At 35.5% G+C, this 22326-nt stretch overlaps 2 protein-coding genes across 2 annotated transcripts; one reads left to right on the top strand and one right to left on the bottom strand.

Moving 5' to 3' along the window:
• Nucleotides 1–104: 104 nt before the first annotated feature.
• Nucleotides 105–13716, bottom strand: LOC146139223 (receptor-type tyrosine-protein phosphatase eta-like). The gene is made up of 14 exons (XM_083391755.1): nucleotides 13662–13716; nucleotides 12889–12966; nucleotides 12100–12300; nucleotides 10765–10842; nucleotides 9024–9224; nucleotides 8357–8434; nucleotides 7660–7857; nucleotides 7172–7279; nucleotides 6524–6601; nucleotides 5043–5315; nucleotides 3866–4063; nucleotides 2564–2641; nucleotides 982–1096; nucleotides 105–156 (listed from the first exon to the last, which is right to left on the bottom strand). Exons 1-14 carry the CDS (start codon nucleotides 13714–13716, stop codon nucleotides 105–107), a joined length of 1791 nt encoding a protein of 596 aa, XP_083247881.1.
• Nucleotides 13717–15372: 1656 nt separating this feature from the next.
• LOC146139222 (glia maturation factor beta-like) lies at nucleotides 15373–20984 on the top strand. Its single transcript, XM_083392285.1, has 5 exons — nucleotides 15373–15402; nucleotides 17385–17475; nucleotides 17667–17770; nucleotides 19403–19555; nucleotides 19993–20984. The coding sequence occupies exons 1-5, from the start codon at nucleotides 15400–15402 to the stop codon at nucleotides 20056–20058; spliced, it is 417 nt and encodes a 138-aa protein (XP_083248411.1). The 5' UTR covers nucleotides 15373–15399; the 3' UTR covers nucleotides 20059–20984.
• Nucleotides 20985–22326: the final 1342 nt, after the last annotated feature.

Here is a 22326-nt window from a genome sequence, read left to right as displayed (position 1 = left end):
AATGTTTAGTCTTTTCTTCGATCCCATATTATCGGACAATCCCTAGTTTTGATTATAAACATAAATTAACAAAGGTACCGAGGGTAGGGCTCTGAGTAGGAATTTCAGTGACCGTGGTAGTTTCGGGAATTTTGGTTGTAGTTGTAGTTGGAGGAGCTGAAAGTAAAATTAAACTTTTAAATGCAACTGTTTGATTGGCAATGTCCATTTCGACCATCTAATAAATTTCCCGGGACCTAAAGCAAGACTATTTCTAATCTATTTAACACACATCCGAGTAATCTCATAAACCATTCGGTTTTGTTTGTTCACGTTTGTTTTCTTTTGAACTAGATTAGCGCTTCTTTACCGTTGTGCCGTGGAAGCTGCCACGTACGTCGCAGACAAACGGAAAACGCAAAAAAAAAAATATTGGACATATATTTTTTAACATTTTTATGTTTTATATTTTACAAAGTAATCAAATGTAAAAACCATCTGATTCACACAGTTGTTGTACCATTTTAAGACCACAATTCTAAGATAACATATTGTGCGGCCCATAGAGACCTTTCTGACTTTGGGATTGGCCCGCAACTAGAAAAGTGTTGCGTTTTATATTTTTGCGCCATTTGACGTACCGTCATTCATCAAGTTTTGTTTTGACTGTATTTTAATTTCCTTACACAATGTAATATCTAAATCACGAAACAACGTTTAGTCTTTTCTAGGATAAAAATTACTGCCATATATGTTAATTCTATTTCTTGTGTTTTTGATTTTTCCTGATCAGGCAACTCGCACCGCTATCAATTTTGTTTCTTAGAAAACTGATTTGTCGCACTTTTGGCTATATTTCACACAAAAAATTGCCTCATTCACGACAAGCATAGTATTGCAAAATATACATCAGTTCTCAAACCTGTTTGCACGGTCAAGGCAGGGCTTGCGACCAAGTTTCTTTCTTCTCCTGTACCGACTGATAAGACCCTTATATTGTACCTTGCGCCGGGCACCAGGTTATAGACGGTGACCGCCGGAGCTTTAGATGTAACTTCCCAATCGGAGTTTGAGCTTGTATTAAGCTGAACCACTTTGATCACAAAGTACTCGGCCCCTACACAACACAAAAATAAGAAAGGCGTGTTAAGAAACTGCGCTATATTGTTATACAACCTTGGTATCGGGTACCGTTCTGATATCATGGTTCATTGCCTCCAGAAGGACACCCATATGCAAACGATAGATACACAGGCACATCCCCTCTATTGCTGTGGTTTTGTTGCAAAAACTGACGGACAGCCAGCGTAAGATCGGGTACTGAGCACCTGCCACAGATTGCGACTGAGGGATTTAAGCAAGACCTTAGTAAGGCTCCAACTCAAAACACAGATTGGACACTTATTACATGGAAATTTTAGACATTACATGAAAATGCTTATGAAGATTTAATACAGTCATTTCTACGCCAAGTGGTAGAGTATCAGTTTTTGTCCAACACTTGGGTGGAATCGACGCCGATCAGATACCAAACTAATAAAGGAGTTAAATCACAAATAGTGATTTTAACGCAGCGATTCTACCTTGAAAACAACTGGGGAAAACTAAACTTTTTAACTCTAAGGCTAATTCGGCCTTACAACCAGAAAAAAGATTTCCTTTGACCGATTGAATTTAGTCTATGTCTTCGTTTGAGTATTAATGATGTCATTTTTTATTGAGTCGCGATAATTTGTGTCGCAAATATCCGGTATCAGTATCAGAACGAAATGTCAAGTACAGGAAATCCCTATTGGCAATAACGATTGTATATAGGGTGAGCTGTAGTATTTAACTCTACTGTAACAACTAAATAGCAAGCCCCGCATTTTTGTGGTTTATTAATTATTTAATCGTTGAACAATTTTTTTTGCAGAATTTTAAAGCTGAAACACATAAAAAAATATTGGTGTCACGGCATAAAAGACATAAAACTATTCTATAAAAAAAAACTAATCCGTTATTCAAATTATAAAGATTTTAATGCGGACTTGAAGCTGTGATTAACGTATTTTTCTTGCGACGCCCTCAGATAGTTGTTAGTGTCAGACATTCATAATCAATTGCAGAAGTTTCATCATAACAAAGTTTTGCATAATACAGACTTTTGAATATAAATTCTTTGTATTTGTGTAGTTTATATAAATTTTACATTTTTTAGTAAAGTTACAAGTGGCGCAACTATTGTGCCATTACAACTTCATATCTCTGTTGTTGTAAACAACTTTTCAAAAATTACTTAAGTCTTAAGTCAAGTCATTTGCACAACAGCTTAAGTCCAAGTCAAACCATTGTTTGACAAAAACAGGTCAAGTCTATGTCACTTCAACCGAGGTGAGGCCGTTTGAGTAATAAACATAAGTCAAAGTAAAAAAATCAACAAAATAATAAATAAATCTAATTTTCCAAGTCGGATTCACACTATCTATAGACATCATAACCTTTTGTTGTCTGTAACCACGAAAAAAGCAACATAATACAAATATGTTTGTATAGCTCCTGTGTTTTTAGCTGGGTTATATCAGAAACAAAACGTAAGGCGTACCTTTGACGTAAGTCCATTCAATTGAGATGCTGTTAGGTGTAACGTTGACCAAAGTCGGGTTTTCCGGAGCTGCGGGAACTAAACAAAACGGTTGGCGTTTAGACAAGCGCTGGTACAAAATAGATGTGAAAGCAACAAATAAATATGAAGTTTTTTAAAAACAGTTGTCCTTTGGGGCAACAAAAATGCTTCACAGCAGGCTTTAGTTGTTTTTTGAGCCTTGCCTTGCTTGCACTACAATCCTGTTAGGTTGACTGGTTTCGATAAGCCTCTCTGTAGCATCTTGTGTACTATATATGGGTGTCATTATCGTTTAGTACGTCTCCAGAAGGACTACAGAATATTAATTATGTATATATATATTTCAGCTTCTTTGAGGCAACTACGTTTGCCGTAGCGTATATTAAAGCCGGGAAAATGCTGCGAAGTCGGACTGTTATTAAACGACTTCGCAGCCCAGATAGCAACACATTCGAAAATGTTGTACCACCGGAAAGCGTGGGACAACATGTAAAACGAAAGTTGCAATGCAAATGGGCTAAGGACAAATATGGACTCGACAGCATTTTAGAAGCTAGTATTAAAAAATCAGTACCGTTCTTATTGTTTAAAACGTTTCGCTGACTTTCGGACGAGATTTTTTCTGTATTTAGTCACCAGGGGTGGATCTGAAAGATTTTTGTTTGTTTTTTTCATCAATTTTGTTCAGATGTAAAGTTACATGACAGTAAGGCAACCTCAAAAGCGATCTGCTGTACAATTATGCAACACCAGTGATGTTAATCCAACTAAGTGCGAAAAAGTTGCCCTTGTTTGGTTTCGGTTGGCAAACTTTTTCCTCAGAAGAAAATTTGACTCATTGGCTCATTAAAAAATTAGCACTAATGACTCCACAGCTGAATGGCTGCACCAAAATCACGTAAGAAGTTTGCACAAACCAAAGACTACGTTTAGCTTTTTTTACAAGTTGGATAGGTGTTACCCACAAAATACTGGTCACTTTGTAAAGACGTTATAAACATGCGCAAACTAATTTTGAGAAATTGATTGTCTAAAATAGTTTGGGTCCAGCGATTTGGCTGAAGGGACAAATAAAACATATTACGCGGATTTTGAACTAATATTGTTTCCGTAAATAGAGAAATACATGGTACAAAATCGAAGTAGACGACAAATCGTTACATTTACGTAGTTAAAGTTAGCAAGGAATATAGTTTGATGGGTACATGGCCTTGTTACCCCTTTGGATCCGTCTCTGTAAGTCACTTGTATTTATGGTTAGTCACATAACGAGACACTCACGGGTTAGAAAGGGGACCGGCTCCGTCTCGGGACTGACTTGCTCCTGGAAACCGATGGAGCTGAGGGAGAACTTGTATCCTGTGCTGGCTTCCAGGCCATTCACCTCGGCCGTAATGCTACCGTTAACCCGGATCTGTATTTCATCGACGCCGGCCATTTCTTCGTCCGTATCCATTCGGACGATGTAGGCTGTGGCGCCTATTGTGGACAGAAGAGTGAACAAATGCGTTGTAAGAGCATCAAAGCCCTTACAGAAGTAACAAAATAAAAAATAACTGAAATAAATTAACAATACCAAAGATATTATGTAAACATATCATAATTTTTTTATTCTTACATTGTTTTAAATTTCATAAAAAAAGGGGTAATTTGTTATGCATGGAAGCAAAGAATTTAAAGAAGTTTACTTAAATAAAAAGCGACGAGCGAAATGCATATATGGCGTGTTAAGAAAACATTATATTAACAACTTAACAGAGCAACGTTTTATGGATGTTTTATACTTTTTTTAGGGGCGAAATTGTTAAAATATTTTTCTCTACGATATATATATGTACAAGCGATTTAAAAATCCAATACAGAAAGCAATAAAATGTCGGCTGTTGTCGCATTTTGAACGTTTGGAATATATTTTATTAAGATAAAGACTGCAAGTTGTAGTCAAACGTAAAATTAATATCAAAGCCCATACACAAGTAGGTAGAATTTTGAACGTTTGGAAAAACTCTTTATTCATTTTCAACATAGGCTATGTTCTGTGTTGACTATGTTAAAATGAATAAAGAGATGAATGTTGAAAATGAATAGAGATATTTAAACGTTCAAAATGCTACCTGCTTCTGTATGGGCTTTGATATTGTTACTACGTTCTATTATAACCTCCAACCATTACGCTTAAAAGTGAAGAAATGCTTTATAAATAACTGTGATAGGATAACTGTTTATTTCTCGCTACAAATGTGAACACAGTAGCAAAGGATCACCTAAGAACCATAAGATCGCTATCGAGTCAGTTAACCCTTAAGATTACAAAATTAAGGTTGCAATGATTGAAAGCATTCGATACGACAGTACATTGGCAAGAAATGAAACAAACAAGTCTGGGTTATTGACAATAAGGGTAAAATTATTAATGAGTCAGAGGTTCTAGAACACTCGAAAGTATTCGTAGACTCACCCTTCTTCACGTTCCAAACCAAGAGGACCGAGTCCATTGTGACGTTGAGCACCCTCGCTCCCGCCGGGGGAAGCGGGGTGGTCTGTAGGGTGATAGGGAAAGTCCCGTTGGGGCTCAGGCGGCACTTTGCGTCCTTGGAGTAAACCGTGAAGTTGTACCAGGTGCCAGCATCAAGTCGATTCGTTTTGGACTCCGTGTTGTTCACCTGCAACTTTGCAGTGAAGTTGTTGTCCAAGTCGTTACTCGAGACGTAGATGTTGTAGGATATGGCTCCTGCGTTGAAAGTTAAAACGCTTATAATGTACCCGGCATTAAAAAATATTGTAGTCCCGTTTTCGGCAAAAATTAGAAAGCAGTGTTTTCCCGTTTGGGGTCTATATATTGACTGAAAATAAATCCCTGCTTATCTGGTCTGGGAAAAGTGGTAAAATTTTCAAAATGGCTGCCAGTCAGATCCGAAGGGCTGGAAGTTTAGACACCAAATAAAACAAATCTGCTAAAAACACTTTACTCTTTCTAAATTGACCCATTTAGCCTGGTAATATAGGGATACTATTAATAAATTTAATGTAAAGAATGAGGCCAAACAGTGTATAGTGGTGCGTTGAATAAATATTGCTTTTTGGGTAATCATTTTAATAACCTAATTTTGAGACTGCATGGCAGGTCTACATATTTATTTTAATTTATTTTTGCAACAAGTTTCCAACAGCCAATCTTTATTGTACAACAAGTCAAATTTAAGTCACGTCATTCGCATTTCAAATTAATGGTAAACTTACTAAATAAGCGAACGCGTACCATTTCAAAAAATATTTCGCATCGCAAATACCAAATACATAACAAATAGCAGGTTAATATATTTATATTTATTATTTAACGAAAATAATATGGATTTTTACGTAAATGTACTTAATTTGGGCACTTATATTAAAGTCAAGTCATTTCAGTAAATTACATGGGTGCAACTCGAGTCATTTATTAAATTAAGTCAAGTCGTTTTGACCGAAAAAAAAGACAAGTAAAGTAATGAGAGTTATTTGCAAACTGTAACTTTATTGTAGACTACTTAATTCAAATCACCGACTTACGTCACTACAACACTGTAAAGCCTTCTGATAGTTTTTAACATATGAGTATAGCGCTATTTTATATAACATTACCGTTACCGGTATTTTGAAACTAAAGTTTCGACGGTTTCGATGTGAGCTTTATACTTTCTAAACTGTAAATTGTTTTCTTTGGTATATGCGTTTAAATATAATTGTTTCCTGGTGGCAGTTACTCGCGATTTACTGAGGGCGGTTGATTTCTGAATAACATTGTTACATAATTTAGCAGAAAGAAACAAATTTATTTTCTTCTGCACTCTGTTTTTTACAGACCCAAAGCATTTTATTTTTACAAAAAAATTGTTATAAGTAGGCCCATGAGCCGCATGTTCGAATTTTCCTCTGCGCAGACGCCCTACAGTAGCTTACCTTTCGCCTTACTCCAACTAAGTGTGATAGATGACACTGTTACACCAGTCTTCGAAACATTCAACGGGGCAACCGGAACTAAAAAAATAAAAATCCATTGGTTGACAGTTTATTGTTTGTTGCAAATTGTAGTGCAACCATCAAGATGAAAACCAAATTCGGCAGCTTTGACGCAAGCTATTTAAAATGTCCAACAGTTAAGTGCCTATATTAGAAAACAACTAATTCAAAGGCAGATTTAGGAATTTTGTTTTAACTAATGACGTCACAAAGTTAGGTCATCGGCGAAAAATGTAGTTTTGGGATACATGACCTGACCCCAGTGGATGTCTCAAAACAGGGTTGGGTTTTGTTGTCACTTTAACACTTTGAAAAAAAAAGAGTATTGGCGGTCCGGTTTTCTAAAAAATAAGCCGCAAGCCAGATTTAATGACTTGGTACCGGACCCAACTGCTGGCTTACTTTTACTTGCCTTTTCAAACAAAGATAACTTACAGATTTTCTTTATACTGTTGGTTTCATCACATAAGCAAAACATAATGTGTTTATTTTTTGTTTGCGCATTTAACCTTAATGTTTCTAGCTGTGCCCAGGGCTAAAATAGCCTAACCCGACGCCATTAACATTCGAATATCAGTGTTCACTTACTAGTTTGTTCGTAGCTCAGCTCGCCAAGGCTGCTGGTACGTTCTTTGTAGTCGATGCTCTGTGCCTCAAAGCTGTACTTCGTGCCGGGCATGAGCCCGAATACATGTACTTTACTGTCGTTGGAGTTATATTAAAATTCTGTTATTATTGCGGCTGGCCTTGCATTATTTACCGTTTTTGTATTGAAATAATTTTGAGGAATCTCTGGTACTTGTATTTTCTGCAAATGGCTCTTCCATTGAATACATTTGCTCAACCCTGGTATAAAGTGTCGTTTTCGAAATTCGACCGATTTAGGTGGAGTGCCAGCCAAAATGTTTGGGGTGAATTACATTTTCCAAGCACCTATGCGTATCGCATGCACTGATCAAATACTAACATGGCGCTTTTTACACACAAACATCTTCCTAAGCTGTAAGTTGGACCGACCGCCGACCAGGTCAGAATAACCTGACGCTATTAACATTCAAATATCAGTGTTCACTTACTGGTTTGTTCGTAGCTGAGCTCGCCAAGGCTGCTGGTACGTTCTTTGTAGTCGATGCTCTGTACCTGGAAGCTGTACCTAGTGCCGGGCATGAGCCCGAATACTTGTACCTTGGTGTCGGTGGAGTGGAAGTGTTCGTTATAAGTAAAGCTGTTGGCAAAGTCGTTACTCGAGGCGTAGATCTTGTAGGACACGGCTCCTGCGTTGAAGCAAAAGTTAAACCGTTTGTAATGCACGCGGCATTAGAAACCATGGTATCCCGTTTTAAACTTTATCTCGGCAGCAATTGAAACAATTGATTTCTCGTTTTTTGGTGTATATATCAACAGAAAAAAGTTACAGCTTGTCGTGTCTGTGAATATCCGCTATTCAAAAGCTTTAAAATTGCCGCCAGCCAGGCCAGACGGGCTGAAACTTTGGTGGATTGATGTATAGACCCAAAATGGATAAACTCTTTTAAGAGACACTTGGTGATATTTTTTCTAGATGGACCATTTTAAACCTTTTAATATAGGGATGCTGTTAATAAATTAATGTAAATAATCTGGACGAACTGTGTGCAATTACCCCCGAATATATTAAAACCGGTTGAATCAATATGTTTTTTCGTAAATTATTTTAACAACTAGTTTTTAGACTGCAATTTAGACAAAAATTCGTTTTTTAATTTTAATAAACTTTCCAACAGCCATTCTTACCGAAAACTTCGGGCCACCGGTAAATCATTGATGTTGTCGTCACCTCCAGGAAATATCCGCTAGGGGGAGGGCCGGGAACTGTCAACAAAAATCATTTTACAAAAAAAAAATATTTGCAATAGGTTAAGAAAATATAGTGTAGAAGTCCAATGATGTGTTTTAGTGGGTCTAATATTCTGGGCTATTAAATTAGCCCAGTGATGACAAGCTTCTACTAATTAATGTTGGAGCATTTTGTTAAATTAATGACAAATGAATCTGAAAAGTTACATTTACCTTCATCAGTTTCACCAGCAGTTTTAAACCAAGCAGAGGAAGATATTGTGCAACTAATTCAAACAATAACTTGAACAAGAACAGTAATATAAAATTAATTAATTAATAGAGACCCGTCAAATAAATCATATTGACTTGAGCTCAAACGAAACGTGGCTTTTCATAAATAAATCTTCTCTCGTAAAGACTTTTATTTGAAAACCAGAACTTAACCTAAGTATCAAATATTTTTAACGTCTAAAAAAGTCTTTACAATTTAGTTGATAGAATTTTCAAACCCAAACAACGCAGCCTTCTTTCACAACATAAGCAGTAGTAATACACACTTGTTTACGTTTAAAAAACGCCAAGTGTTACGTCACAAAGACAAAATTCAAAATCCGCATCCAACCTGACTGCTCTTCGAGAGGTGGACTGGCGACCTCGTTGACCTTGCCGAACGCATTAACGGACTTGGCCACAATAAAGTACCGCGTGGCCGGGGAGAGGAAATCAATTCGCACGTTTATGACGTCACAGAACGCACGTCGACGGATCCGTTTCGGATCGTTAGAGTCGTGCGGCATCATCTCGACGATGTAGCTCTGCGCACCTGAAACCAGTTGTTGTAAAATTGGTTGTTTCTTTTTGCTGCAAGCTGTAGCTAATGTATAAGATTTGGTATTTTATTCCACTATATACTATGATAAACCAAATATCGCTACTTGATGACCCACGTGTGTGCTGACAACGTAAGACAGTGGTCGGCAAACTTTTTTGTTGCGGTCCAATTTACTCTTTTCAGAGTTGTTGAAGACCCACTATGTAAAACCACTAGAAATAGTGGCGAATTAAAAATATTACACGGCGGCTAGATGCCTAAAACACTGCCAATGCCATAATGTAAAACATACTATAAAAAGAAAAATATAGGCGCGAAAAATTTTGCGTTAACTTACAGTTAAAGCTGGCAAAATATACAGTTCGACAGGCTCTCAGGACTACATTTGGAACGTGGGCCTTTCCAAGCTGAGCCAAATTAAAAATTCTCAGCCACACCAACTTTTAAAATAAAGTGCAATGATTGTACTGTACGGCTATCACGCTGTCCACAACTACATGACAACGCTGAACTATTCAAAAGTAACTCGCGGCCAACTAAAAATGGCTCTGCGGCCCAAATTTGGGCCGCGGCCCACAGTTTGCCGACCACTGACGTATAGCTCACATCGCTAAAATAAGCGGCAAAGTCAAATCATGGCCATTTCTTTGTTAGCTATTCTTTGGAATTTTGAAAATATAGTTATTCGGGACTTGTGATCTTTAAGTGTCCTTAATTTAATTAAAGGTTCTTAAACTTTTTTAGCTTGCGGCAAAGTATTAAACAAATACAAAGTAGTCGCGGTACATCTTCTATAAACGATTATATAACTTGTCCAACATTTACCGCAAGGCGATAGATAATACCTAAATAATGCCAATTTTAAGTACTGTTATGATAGTGTTTATGCAAGTCACGCATGACAGTACGTCTAGTTTATTTTTGAAAATAACGAAAATTTAGACCCCCCCCCACATTCGAGAATCTTTCTATTGTCACGCGACAAATAGATTGAGAGTCACTGATTGAAATACATCTTAGTAACCTATTTTTAGTGTTATTGTTATTAAATAAAGCATTACAGTTTAGCCAAATAGAGTTGTCCTAAATCTGATTCATATCACTGATGATGGCATTAGAAATTGCCGAAACGTTTGAAAATAAAGTATGTCGCTTTTAACGTCTATTTGGGCCGTTGTTTTCACCATTAAACTTATGAACAGATCCGTATATAGTGTTCCAGAGTTGTATTGGTAATTAAAAAAACTCTGCCACCTTAACTTATCACAATGTACTTATCATGACTCCCTATACTGTCTTATAATGTCCAGCGAGTCTATTTGTATAAGCAAAATGTAATAACATAGTTTTAGATGATTTGCAAGACCACTCTTTGATAACCGAAAACTACATAAGAAACAGTAAATACTAAAAGTTTATACAAAAAAAATGCCAACTTGCAGAAAACTGCTACAATTTGCGTTTTGTTAAGAGCAACATAAACATCTTACGCTACAAAGCTATGTAATGTGCGCAAATATTGGTGAGTTACCTGCAGCTGGTTCAAGTTCGAAGGTCATAAAGGTCATGTTGACCGAGATTGCACGCAGTTCTGTCGGCGTCGCAGCAACTGCGGAGATGAGAAAATAAAAAATGTAAGAGAATCTAAATTCCAATTAAACATTGTAATGATTTATGTTTCTATCCTAAATCTGTTTCTATGTTATTAAGTGCCTTACGCATTTCGTGCGTTTTCCCTTTTATTGTTGCCTTTCCGTAGTTTTTATTATGCGTCCTTCGTCTTGGTTACATTCCTTTCCTCCCTTAATAACCTCTGTCATTCTACTATGGTCGTCAGCCGTTGTCGAGTTCTCTATTTGGGGAAAGCTTGTACGGTAATCTACTGAACGCTCTTTGTTGTTACAGCAACTTTTGTAATTTGTTGATCAAAGTTACGTTAACGTACTTCGTTTACTGTCAGTCACTTTGGACGAGATACCTAATACTACAAGGCCCCTATTAAAAACAGGCTTGACTATTTTAGCATGGCTAGCATGAGTTTATCTCTCAAGTCGGGTGTTTTGTTTTAATAAACGACAGTTGGGTGGCAAAGTTCTCCAAGATTTGCTTTTCGATCGGGCAAGATTTAGTAGTTAAAGCTACTTGGGGTTGTACAACTAGGGATTTCCGATAATATCGGATCGGAGCCGATACCCGATACCAAGAGATAGTATCGGTACTTGTCCGATACGAGGATGATATCATTGCCGATCTGACGCCAAATAAATTAACGTACTTCAGCCATTATTTGTAGTCACAACAAACTTGAAGTTCATTTTTTAAATATCTCTTTAATCTTGCCTTAGCTTAATTTCTTAAATAGTTAGTAAAAGCAGATTTTGGCTTCATAACCTGGAAAATATACACACTTGATTTTAACCATCTTGCCGAAAACATTCTAGCAATGACGCCATTTGGTATCGCATGATCGCATCGCGATACTCTTTGCTCAAAATACCGGTTTTTCGGAAGTATAGGACAGTGATTCTCAGCCTTGTATGGCTTACGGCGCCCCTAAAATATAATAAATTGATTTTCGGCACCCCGACTGGAATTTTGAGTATTCTACTAAAACGTAACTACGGAACTGGAACAACACATCAAATTAAAACATGTAGGAAAATGTCGTTTGATATAATGGTCTCTAATCGTACACTAAGAGTTGTATAAAGGAGCTTACCGATTGAGAAAAAACTAATTCTTAAAAATTTTCCTATCGGCGCCCTTAAGCATTAGAAATGCCACACGGGCGCTGAGGCGCCCCGAAAAAAGAAACACTGCTATAGGGCATGTCAAGTACAAATTATAGCAAGGTAATCTCACTCACGCGTTGAATCGATAATGGGTTCGCTAGGCCTGCTGACGTTGCCGTGGTAATCTTCCGTCCTTACACTCATTCTATATTCCATTCCCAGCTTGAGACCCCCCACATGTGCTGAGAGCTCGGTGTGGTTGACCTTCACGGTAATGTTGCTGCTGGAAACGACCTTGACCAGTTCTTCGGCGAACACGTGGTAGATGTGAGCACCTGTTGACAGACAGATCTTTTTAAAATTTCAGATCTTTTCAAAAAATAATACCAATGGGCGAAATAAGTTTGAACTGCATATTTTAAAATTTCGTTGTGAAAACCGAGCATTGTTTCGTCAGGAATGCTCAATAACTTAAAATGGATGCATCTTTTGTTTTTAGACATTGTATTGTTTCGTCATAGATTTACAAAAGCTAAAACAACCTGCCTGATACTGTTCAAACAGTTCATGAACCCAACACTTATTTGGCACGTTTATACCAATCTTTGTTGATATATCCGCATTTATCTTTCAAAAACATTGTACAGTGTCGCTTTTTTTATTTATTTTTTTTGTGAAAAGAAAATGTATTTGGCAGAAGAAAAAAAAAATGTGCCAACAACTATTAAGTTAAAATGTGTTTAAAGCATAATTGGAGCTTTCAATAAGATGTAATGAGAATATCAAAGCCCATTAAGAGTTTCAAATAACCGTTCAACAGTTATATCTACTTCTGTATGGGCTTCGGTATTCTTGTTACGCCAACTAGTATTTAGGTGTATTTTACGCGTATAAGAGTAAGTATTTGTTGTTTCGGCGCTTACCAAGTGAAGCGTTCCAGCGCAGCTCAAAGAAAGTCTCTCCAGTTTTTTTGACTGATACATCCTCAGGGGGACTTGGAACTGCGACACGTTAAACATGTTTGTATACCGTAGGTATTTAACAAAATTATTTATTGCATTTAAAAAACGTAAATATTATATATTTGTTTATTTATAAATATAAATGCTTTGGAATAAAACTAATTAGAATATTAACCATCTGTTTGGAAAACACTTCGACCAAATGTCAGGGATAGAAATTAAATAAAACTCGCAACAATAAAAAAATGTGAATTAATATATATTAATATATATAATATATATATATATATATATATATATGTATATATATATGTATTTTTAGTCATCTTTTGACCTAGGACAGTGGTTCTCAAGCGGGGTGCCGCGGCACTCTATGGTGCCATTTTTAACACTCAAGGCTGCCGAGAGATATTTCAAACTCTTTGAGGATCCAATTTTTGCTCTATTAGTGAGCTTCTTGATACAATTTTTTGTGTACGATAAAAGTGCCCAAATTAAAAAGGTTTATTCAACCTTGTTGCACAGTTGATATGCTGTTTCAATCTCGCTTATTGTAGCGCTACAGTTAACCACTCAGCAAAAATGCGAGCAAGGGTGCCGCGAACTGTTTATAATTTCTGTAGGGTGCCGCACGCCAAAAAAGGTTGCGAAACACTGATCTAGAACAATAAAAATAATAATACTTGACCCAACCCAACCCAAACGCTAACCCGCACCCTAAACCAAATAAATACCTGCAGTAAGCAATGCGCCATACCTTATCCTGCCCGGGATATTTGGATATACCATATTCTATCCAACATTTGGTTAAAGTATTTTCCCAACTGTTCTGCTAGGAGTGATACACGTTTAAAAAGGCATTCATGAGACCATTGCCGGTACTTGAAATTTGGCAGAATGGTAAGAAATAAAAATGGCAAGTAAAGAAGGCTACTGCTGTGTTTTTTTTATGAGCGTTTTTTTTTTTGTTCTTCTGTTGTTTTAATAAATTTTCTTCTGTTGTTTCAAAAACTTTTCTGTTGCTGCAATAACTATGTTTTTTCCTTGCAGTTAAATCTGATTGCCCAGAAATTAAAATAGCATTCGATAAAAGCTGCGTCTTAGGCGACAAATTAAAACGGATTGTTTAGAAGGGAATTGCGAGGTTTTGACTTATTATTAAAGACATTCTTTGATCTAAATTGTAATTGCTATTATATTAGCTACACATTACAACCGCTACATAACAATATGTTTAAAGCAGACTTGTAGCATTGTAGCGTTTATTAGCCTACAAAGTAATATAGCCTAATTATTAATTTCGTTTAGATTTCATTTGTTAATTGTTCGGTTAAGAATGTGCTTTGTGTTTTTAGCTGTTTGCATTTAGTTAATCGCGGCCGTCAGCCAAGCTTCCTGCCGTTGGCCTATTTCTCTCAGTTTACAAACTGCGCGTCTATTTTAGCTTCCTGAACCATTTCCCGTCAATAGCAAGCCAGGCAGTAATTTGCGTATTTGTCTTTCCACGAAATCTATGCGTTTTTACACGCTCCGCTCCTCTCGCTCCCTCTCTCTTTATTGTACTGTTGTATAACTGTTGTACCGGAGGTCTTGTTGGCGAAGCGCTGTCCATCAAAGTGAGTACCATATACAGAGTTGTAATGACTTAAGTCATTGACTTGACTTAAGTGCACTTAAGTAACTGTTTTTAAATGACTTGACTTGACTTAAGTCTTTTGGACAAATGACTTGACTTGGACTTAAGTCATTATGTCAAATAACTTGAAATTATATTAAGTACTTTTCATTAAAATTTGTTTTAAGTTTTGCACATTAAACACTTTAAGTGCTGTATATTGCGTTTGTGTTAGGTTTTTAGTTAAATTGTTGCTTATGATCGGACGATTTGACCAATTTCAATAGTTTAACAATTTACTTTAATGTCAATGACATGACTTGAAATTGACTTGCTCTTATAATGACTTAACTGGGACTTGACTTGACCAACCGATGACTTGGACTGGGACTTGTTATTTTCGCAAATGACTTGACTTGGACTTAAGTTATTTCAAAATGACTGGTTTACAACACTGCATATTATAACTCTAATATATTGCATGAAATAAATCTGATTTTACCTCCTTGTTATACGAGTCTATAGTTTTATTTTAAATGAGCTTGAACACCTCACCTTAATGCTTAGAACTGCACAAATTTGTCATGGTTCGGGTGTATTTTTTGTGCTGTTTAACTGCTATTTACATATAAATTTTGCTCGGGTAGTTTAAGCATATCATTTTATTGATTCTTGCATATTTGTTTTTTCCTGGCAATTCTATTTTTCACAACTTACTGTATTACCTTAAAACTGTACAGCAAAAGGTCTAGCGCCCAAATTTTGGTAAATCCTAACCATTTTTTAAAGATGTGATTTAAACTGTTTAATTTGATTTTTTTAAGTTTTCGACCAACGAAAATCTGGCGGCACAAGAAATGGTAAGAAATGTTTGTTTTATTGATACCAGATTGAAAAGTTTAGCTTTTGTGGTGGATTTAGTTGCATATTGCATTCTTAGCCCCGATTGTTTTCCATAATTTGTTTTCTGCAAAGATTCCTGGCAAATTTGTCTTTCTTGGTTTATACGCTTTTTAAAGGCTATTTTCATTCTAACACAGTGACGTTTTACTTGAAATCTAGCCTACATTCTGTGGCAGGTGCACACTCAATATTTTTTTATAAGAATTATTTGTGCGAGTGTAGCGAATCAGCGTCTGCATTTGTTATTTACAGCCGTGGTCGGCAAACGCCGGTCCGCGGACCGGTACCGGTCCGCGTTGAGTTGTTTGCCGGTCCGTAGCAGGGCTGTAAGATTAAAATTTTGTTGAAAAACGAACTTAAATATCCTTATTTTGAGAAGCTGGTAAGAATATAGGAATTGGTAATTATGCTATACCAGTGTAATTTAAGAAAAAAACGTAAAGGCCTAAAAGTTTTTTTGAAATGAGCCGCGGGCTGGCTTAAACTAAATTGTTCGGCTGGCCGGATGCCGCTCGCTGGTTTCAGTAAGTTCAATAATTCTTAGATGGCAGCATCTCTTTGCGGCAAAACAAGCATAAAGTTCGCATTGAAAGTTGTAATAAATTTCCTTTCCTGAACATTTGTTGTTTTTTCAAGGCCGGTCCGCGGCAAAATTTTAGTTTTAAACTTGTCCGCAGTGCAAAAAAGGTTGCCGATTCCTGATTTACAGTACTGTGTTTGTTGTTCGTGTGATAAAGTCTGCTAAAGTCTTTCTGGCGTATTTCCTGTTCCCTGCATCCCGCTCGTTAACTGGCCAGTTTTAATCCCCAACGCATTCCCTTTTACTGCAACGTTAGTTGTATCCGAATTCTACAAAACGACAGTGAACAATGTACGCCTTACTGGCAGCACGTGTTTTTACTGCGCTGTAAGCTCTTTTATTGAAAGCGAGCTATACTAAATTATGTAATGTGCAATAAATCTTTAAGCGACCTGACAGTATGCTCTTTCAATTACAATGGCAGTTTGTTTTAGTTTCGATTTAGTGGAGTCAGAAAGCACGGTGGTCATGTCTCACCTGTTGAAATATAAATGGGAGACCCCGACTGAGCTATGAACTTGCAAATAAATCCTTCTTAATGAAATTTTATGCATACTGTCAGGTCGCTTATAGATTTATTGTACATTCACATAATTTAGCATATTTCGCTTTTAATAAAAGAGCTTACAGCGCAGTAAAAACACGTGCTGCCAGTAAGGCGTGCATTGTTGACTGTCGTTTTGTAGAATTCGGATACAACTAACGTTGCAGTAAAAGGGAATGCGTTTTGGATTAAAACCAGCCAGTTAACGAGCGGGATGCAGGGAACAGGAAATACGCCAGAAAGACTTTAGCAGACTTTCAGCACACGCACAACAAACACAGTACGGTAAATAACAAATACAGACGCTGGTTCGCTACACGAAAAAAGAATGACTTGTGAATGTTGTGATACAATTCCAACCTTCAGTTGTGCAAAAAACTTTCACTGCACACCTAAAATGTTAGCACTGCACACCCCCAAAAAATGCCATGAAATGTGGCCTGGTCTGATTTCATTCCACTGCCTTACCACCAGAGATCTTTGGCGTGGAATGCTTGCCCAAAATCACGCAAGTCACGTCATTTGGCGTTGAATATTGTTCGTCAATTTACCAAAAAAAAAAGTTAATTTACCAAAAAAAAAATCCTTTTTGTGTATATATCTTTCTATTTTGGTGTAGAATTTTTAATTCAGTCTGGCTGAACTAGAGTGATTTTGGGCAGTATTTCATGCAACTATCTCTTGTGGAAGGCACTTGAATAACAGCAAGTTAACAGCTGTAGTCGTAGCCGAGTCTGCATTTCATGGCATTTCCTGTCGAGATCTCAGGTGTGCAGCAGCAAATGACTTTTTTTAATTAGCTTTGTTATATGTAGAATGTGCAAATGTGCATGGTGAGTGAGGATTTAAAACAGAAGTCAAAAGCACTCTCAAAATCAAAGAAAAAACAAAATTCAGCTATTATCGGTAAGTTCCCTACTTTTAGAATGTTAACTATGAATGTTTTTTGGGATAAGTTGGGGAAACTAAGTTAAAAAAAATAAATTTATATTAAATAATTGGTTGCAGATTGGTTTCACAACAATATCTAACTTTGATGTTTTATATATATATATTGCCAATGTTATTATAATTTAAACATTGCTTTTATGTTTCAGTCAAAATTAACGAAGAAACTAAAATAATTGAATTTGAGGAGGAAATTGAAGAATGTTCAGTCGAAGAATTAGCAGAAAAATTGCCAGAAAGACAACCTAGATATCCTTTTTAGGTTGAAATAACCATAGAAGTCATTTTAGGCGAGAAAAAAAGGAAGAAGGCTTGACTTAGAATTTGTAAATTGTTGAAGAGACACTTGCTAATCAGAAAAACTGACGAAAGAATGTGCTTAAGACGTGTGGCACAATCACATTAAAAATATTGCCATGGTGAGTTCAACCCTGACAAAAAACAAATCTATATAAAACAAAAATATGACTTACAAGAAAGAGGGGGTGTCTTAACCCCCAAAACTCCCCTGGATACAATGGTCTCCAGTCATTTATTAGTCGCTATTATGAACCAAAAAAAGGATCCTACCAAAAATGTTACAAAACTAGGCCTTAGTTAAGCCTTTTTATAACAGACCTACTAAATTTAAAATCTGCTTAAATTAATGTTTAAGAAACCTTTCAAAGAAACATTGTACTTTTAAAATTATTTTAAAGTTAAAGAAACATTAATTAGAAAAACAAAAAAGTAAGGCACTTTCTGATTTTTATTTATTGTAGTAGATTTAAGGCATTCACACGAAATCCCCTAGTTACTTAAATTCCTGTTGTACATTTTTTAGAAATCAGTTGGAATTATATTAATAAGCAGACATGCCTTTTCCTGGAGTATAATGTACCACTGACCACTGTACATCGTTGTCACATATACGCTATCGCTTGGCTGTCAAAGTTCTGCTTAAAGCAAATTATGATATCAGGGTAAACACAACCTTTTAATGCGTAAAACTATTTTATTTTCATATTTCTGATGAAAGTGTTGGGAAACATTAGTTATCCCTTGTGGATATTAGGGGTGTACTAACATACCAGACTTTGGTGTGCCACTAAATACTATAGGCACTAGGTGTATATGGACAAAAATGGAAGGTATATATTTGTTAAAATCAATGGTAGTCTTCCTTCTAATAGGAAGTGCAAAGACCAGATTTTTTGTGCTATTTGTATACACATAAATACAATTTTCGCTTGGTGGTAAGAAGGGGCTGTATGGGTATCATCCAATACTAAGGGAATGTGTGCCAATGTAATAACACATTGAAATTGGAATTCTGGCCGTGGATGTGAACTAATTACACATTTTTTACCATGAAAAGCTAATTTTTTTGGATATTGATGGCAAACCTTTTTCATTGGGTGGGTCACGAAAGACCTCAACCCATGAAGTGGGTCATACAATATACCATGCTAATATTAGTGCGAAACTATCTGCTGCATCTTCTTTGCAGCTTATATGGTAATAAATAGTTTATTGAGACGATTTAACTGACATAAATTAGGATTAAGCAAATATTAAGACTTGCACAAACATAAAACAACCAAAAATGTTACCAAAGCTACAAAACATATTTTCATTCATGTTGTCGCATTTGGCTAAAAGTAAGGGAAACTTTGTTTAATTAAATTTAACATGTTTTTGTTTATCTTATTTTAATACTGTTTATCCATTTAACCATTGCAATGATGTCATTTCGTATTATTTCGGCAACACTTTTTTTTTAAGATATTGGGCATCTAAATATAAAGTTTCAAGTATCAGAACCATACTTGTCAAAGGTGTTAGTTATGCTTATGTCAAACAGAAATAAAATTGTTGTTCCTTGACTGAGTTCTCTTCTACATATGTGCTATATTTCTACGTATACAACCAAGAGAATGGACGAGTCAGCTACCCGTACATGTTGTTGTTCTACAATCCAGAGGGCTGTCCGCCTATACAGAACATGATGTATACTTCCAGCAAAAGTATACTTATCAACGAACTAGGCCTTACAAAGGTAATTTTGCATAGTAATTATTAAGAATCTTTTTCATATTGAATCCTATCCAAAAAGGTAGTAAATTGTTCAAAACGCCGTGGTATTGGACCTCATTTGATAACAAGATAACTAACTGTATTGCATTAAAAAAACATATTAACAATAAGAGTGGCGCGGTTTCCCAGTACTAGTTTCAATTTGGTTATTTGGACAAAGTAATAATGTTATTTGTTATCCGACCAGCAGCACTGTATTAAATCCAAGTACTAACCAAAAATGCCAAATTGTGTGCACTGACACTATAGTATAGCAAAATTTTTCTTGAAAGTGCCACAAAACTTGTTTTTTTTTTGCTTGTAATGAGAAATATCCAAACATGCTGAAATGTTGTCTGTCAAAATTTTTGATGTAATGTACTTTAAATGTTCATTGACTTTTATACCAAAATTTTTTAGAGTTTTCAGTTTCGGGATCGGGAAATGCTAACCGAAAGCTGGTTGTTGGGCAACCTTGGAAAATAATTTCTTCAGTAACCACTTTGCCGATTATTCAGCTTTATTTTATTCATAATAAATAATCAAGGTCGTGATGTTGTCTGTCCAGCACATTTATAAACTATTTTTCCATAGTATTATTTAATAAAACAAACAATTTTGAAAGATTATTTTTGTTTCCTTTAATTAATACTTGTTAAGTGAAGAAGTCTTTAGGATTTAGATTGTTATAATAAATTTTACCATACCATGGTTCCTTTTTAATTTTTTTTTTTGGGGGGGGAATGGAATTCTGCAACGGTGATTGTGATAAAGTGTTCTAGTTTTATTTTCTGTATGAAAATAATTACTTTTTCTTTAAAGCTTTTAATGTATCTGTTCAACACAAATGGTTACAATAAGCAATATGAGTTTAGAACTTAACTGATTACCAAGTATTTTTCCATAAACAAATAGATGTTTTTAAACAAATAGATGTTACGCAAACAATAGATGTTATTTTTCCATACCGGTACTATGGAAGTAAGCATAATTAAATTTGATTTACAAATAGTGTTTGACATTCCATTGCGTCGATTTTAGCACTTCAATTTTAGTTTATATTTTTTGTGCATTGCGTTATGGAAACATGGAACATTGATACTTATACCTTTGTATGCTAGCTTAATTGTTTACTGTTACTTACTAAGGCAATATTTTTTTATTTTACATGTTTATTTCAGTCATGTTATAATCGTGTCTAGATTAAAAAAAATGCTTAAGCCTAAAATGATCCACATTTGAAGTATTTGCCTAATGCTGTTGTTTTATTTGTGTAGAAATGTGAGTTTTGCAGTCTTGTTTTATGGTTTGTATCATTCAGAGTGCAATACTTATATACAAATAATGTTTTATAGTACATCTTTCCCAACCAAAACTAAATAAATTTTTGCCATTCAAAACGTTTTTATTGAACTCGGATATAATTGAAATAAAATGTACTTTTAACATTAAGAGTTTTATATTTATGCTGAAATTTTAATAAACATGTATCTAAGGAAAAATTGTTTAATATTATTATATTGTTTAGCATTTCTAGTGGCAATCTTTAAAATATTGCATAGCTAAATAAACCTGTATATCCAGTGATGCCAGTTACGAGAAATTGTAGTTAAGTTTTGGTTTTAAAATTTTTTAAACTATTTGTCGCAATCCAGCAGGCAGTTTTAGGGCTATTAATTGGTTTTATATTTTTTAAGAAAGTCTGTGAAATCAAATGGTATTAATCATTTAATACCTGTAGTATGTGGAAATTTTTTATATATTTAATCAAACTGACTAGTTTTTTTTTTTTTTGCGAGTTTTTTGTGCATTAGACTACATATTTAACGTGTATTAGTGTTACAAAATTTCAAAATATTAAAAGCACTAACCCTCACTAAAGTAACATAGCAAAATGTAGAAGGTGAAAAATCTATAAAACTTAGTTCTCAGTTTCTTTGTGTATGTATTTGTTAGGCAGGGCAAGGCAACTACTGTATTTTAATAAAGTTAATTCAGATATTTTTAACCTATATGTTTAACAGCACAAATTGTATTAAAACCTTGACGAGCTTATGCAAAACCGCGCTTTATCTGGTCAAAGTACAAATAACAGCAATTAAAATAAGGAGGTAGAAGCACAAGTATAAGTAGTAGACAATAATGAGTATCAAGTCTAATATTTCAATAAGCTTGCAACTTCTTTTATTCCTTACTAGCGCTTGTGCTCTGTGTATTTTAAATGCTTTTCTATATTGGCCTGGTGAAGCACGATTTCCAGTTTACACTAATGACTTCTATGTTGTTTTTGAAAATAACTGCCAAACCCATTGATATGCACCCCTGCCACCAACATAAAATTAATAAATTCATCTGTAAAAAACTATAAATTTTTTGAAACAAATGTTGAAGAGCTTGCTGCAATTTTATAAACATTACTTGTTTTTTTTTAAGCTGCTTAGAAGGTTCGGTCGGCCATTTGATTTGTGCCGTCGCTTCTGTGACGTATTGGCGAATGACGATTTTAGATTGTCGGTAGCACAAAATATACAACAAATTAAATGATTTGTGGACTGTATTTCAGTCATTAGCAATTCTTAGCCTTTATAGAACGGGGGTCGCACAACGTTTTTCATAAAGGAGCGGAAACCAACCTTCAAACGATTGGGCGTCGCGATTGCGTATTTGTTTTGAATATTGCGCCCTGCGGTTGAACTCCGCTTTCACACGGGCCGTTTCCTTATAAGGTGTTACTTTTAAGAGGAAGTATTTCGT

The sequence above is a fragment of the Ascidiella aspersa genome, chromosome 6 (genome assembly GCF_963924565.1).
Source record: "Ascidiella aspersa chromosome 6, kaAscAspe10.2, whole genome shotgun sequence".
NCBI lineage: Eukaryota > Metazoa > Chordata > Ascidiacea > Phlebobranchia > Ascidiidae > Ascidiella > Ascidiella aspersa.
The sequence above is the reverse complement of the archived record's forward strand: the minus strand, read 5'-3'. Positions and strand labels throughout refer to the sequence as shown.

Coding starts and splice junctions, on each gene's coding strand:
- LOC146139223 (XM_083391755.1), bottom strand. CDS start 13,716: ATGGTATATCCAAATATCCCGGGCAGGATAAGGTATGGCGCATTGCTT. Junction 9,225..10,764: donor CGAACTTGAACCAGCTGCAG/GTAACTCACCAA, acceptor AACTGGTTTCAG/GTGCGCAGAGCTACATCGTC. Junction 7,858..8,356: donor CCGGTGGCCCGAAGTTTTCG/GTAAGAATGGCT, acceptor GCTTCAACGCAG/GAGCCGTGTCCTACAAGATC.
- LOC146139222 (XM_083392285.1), top strand. Junction 17,771..19,402: donor CAGAAAGACAACCTAGATAT/CCTTTTTAGGTT, acceptor TCTTCTACATAT/GTGCTATATTTCTACGTATA. Junction 19,556..19,992: donor ACGAACTAGGCCTTACAAAG/GTAATTTTGCAT, acceptor AAAATTTTTTAG/AGTTTTCAGTTTCGGGATCG.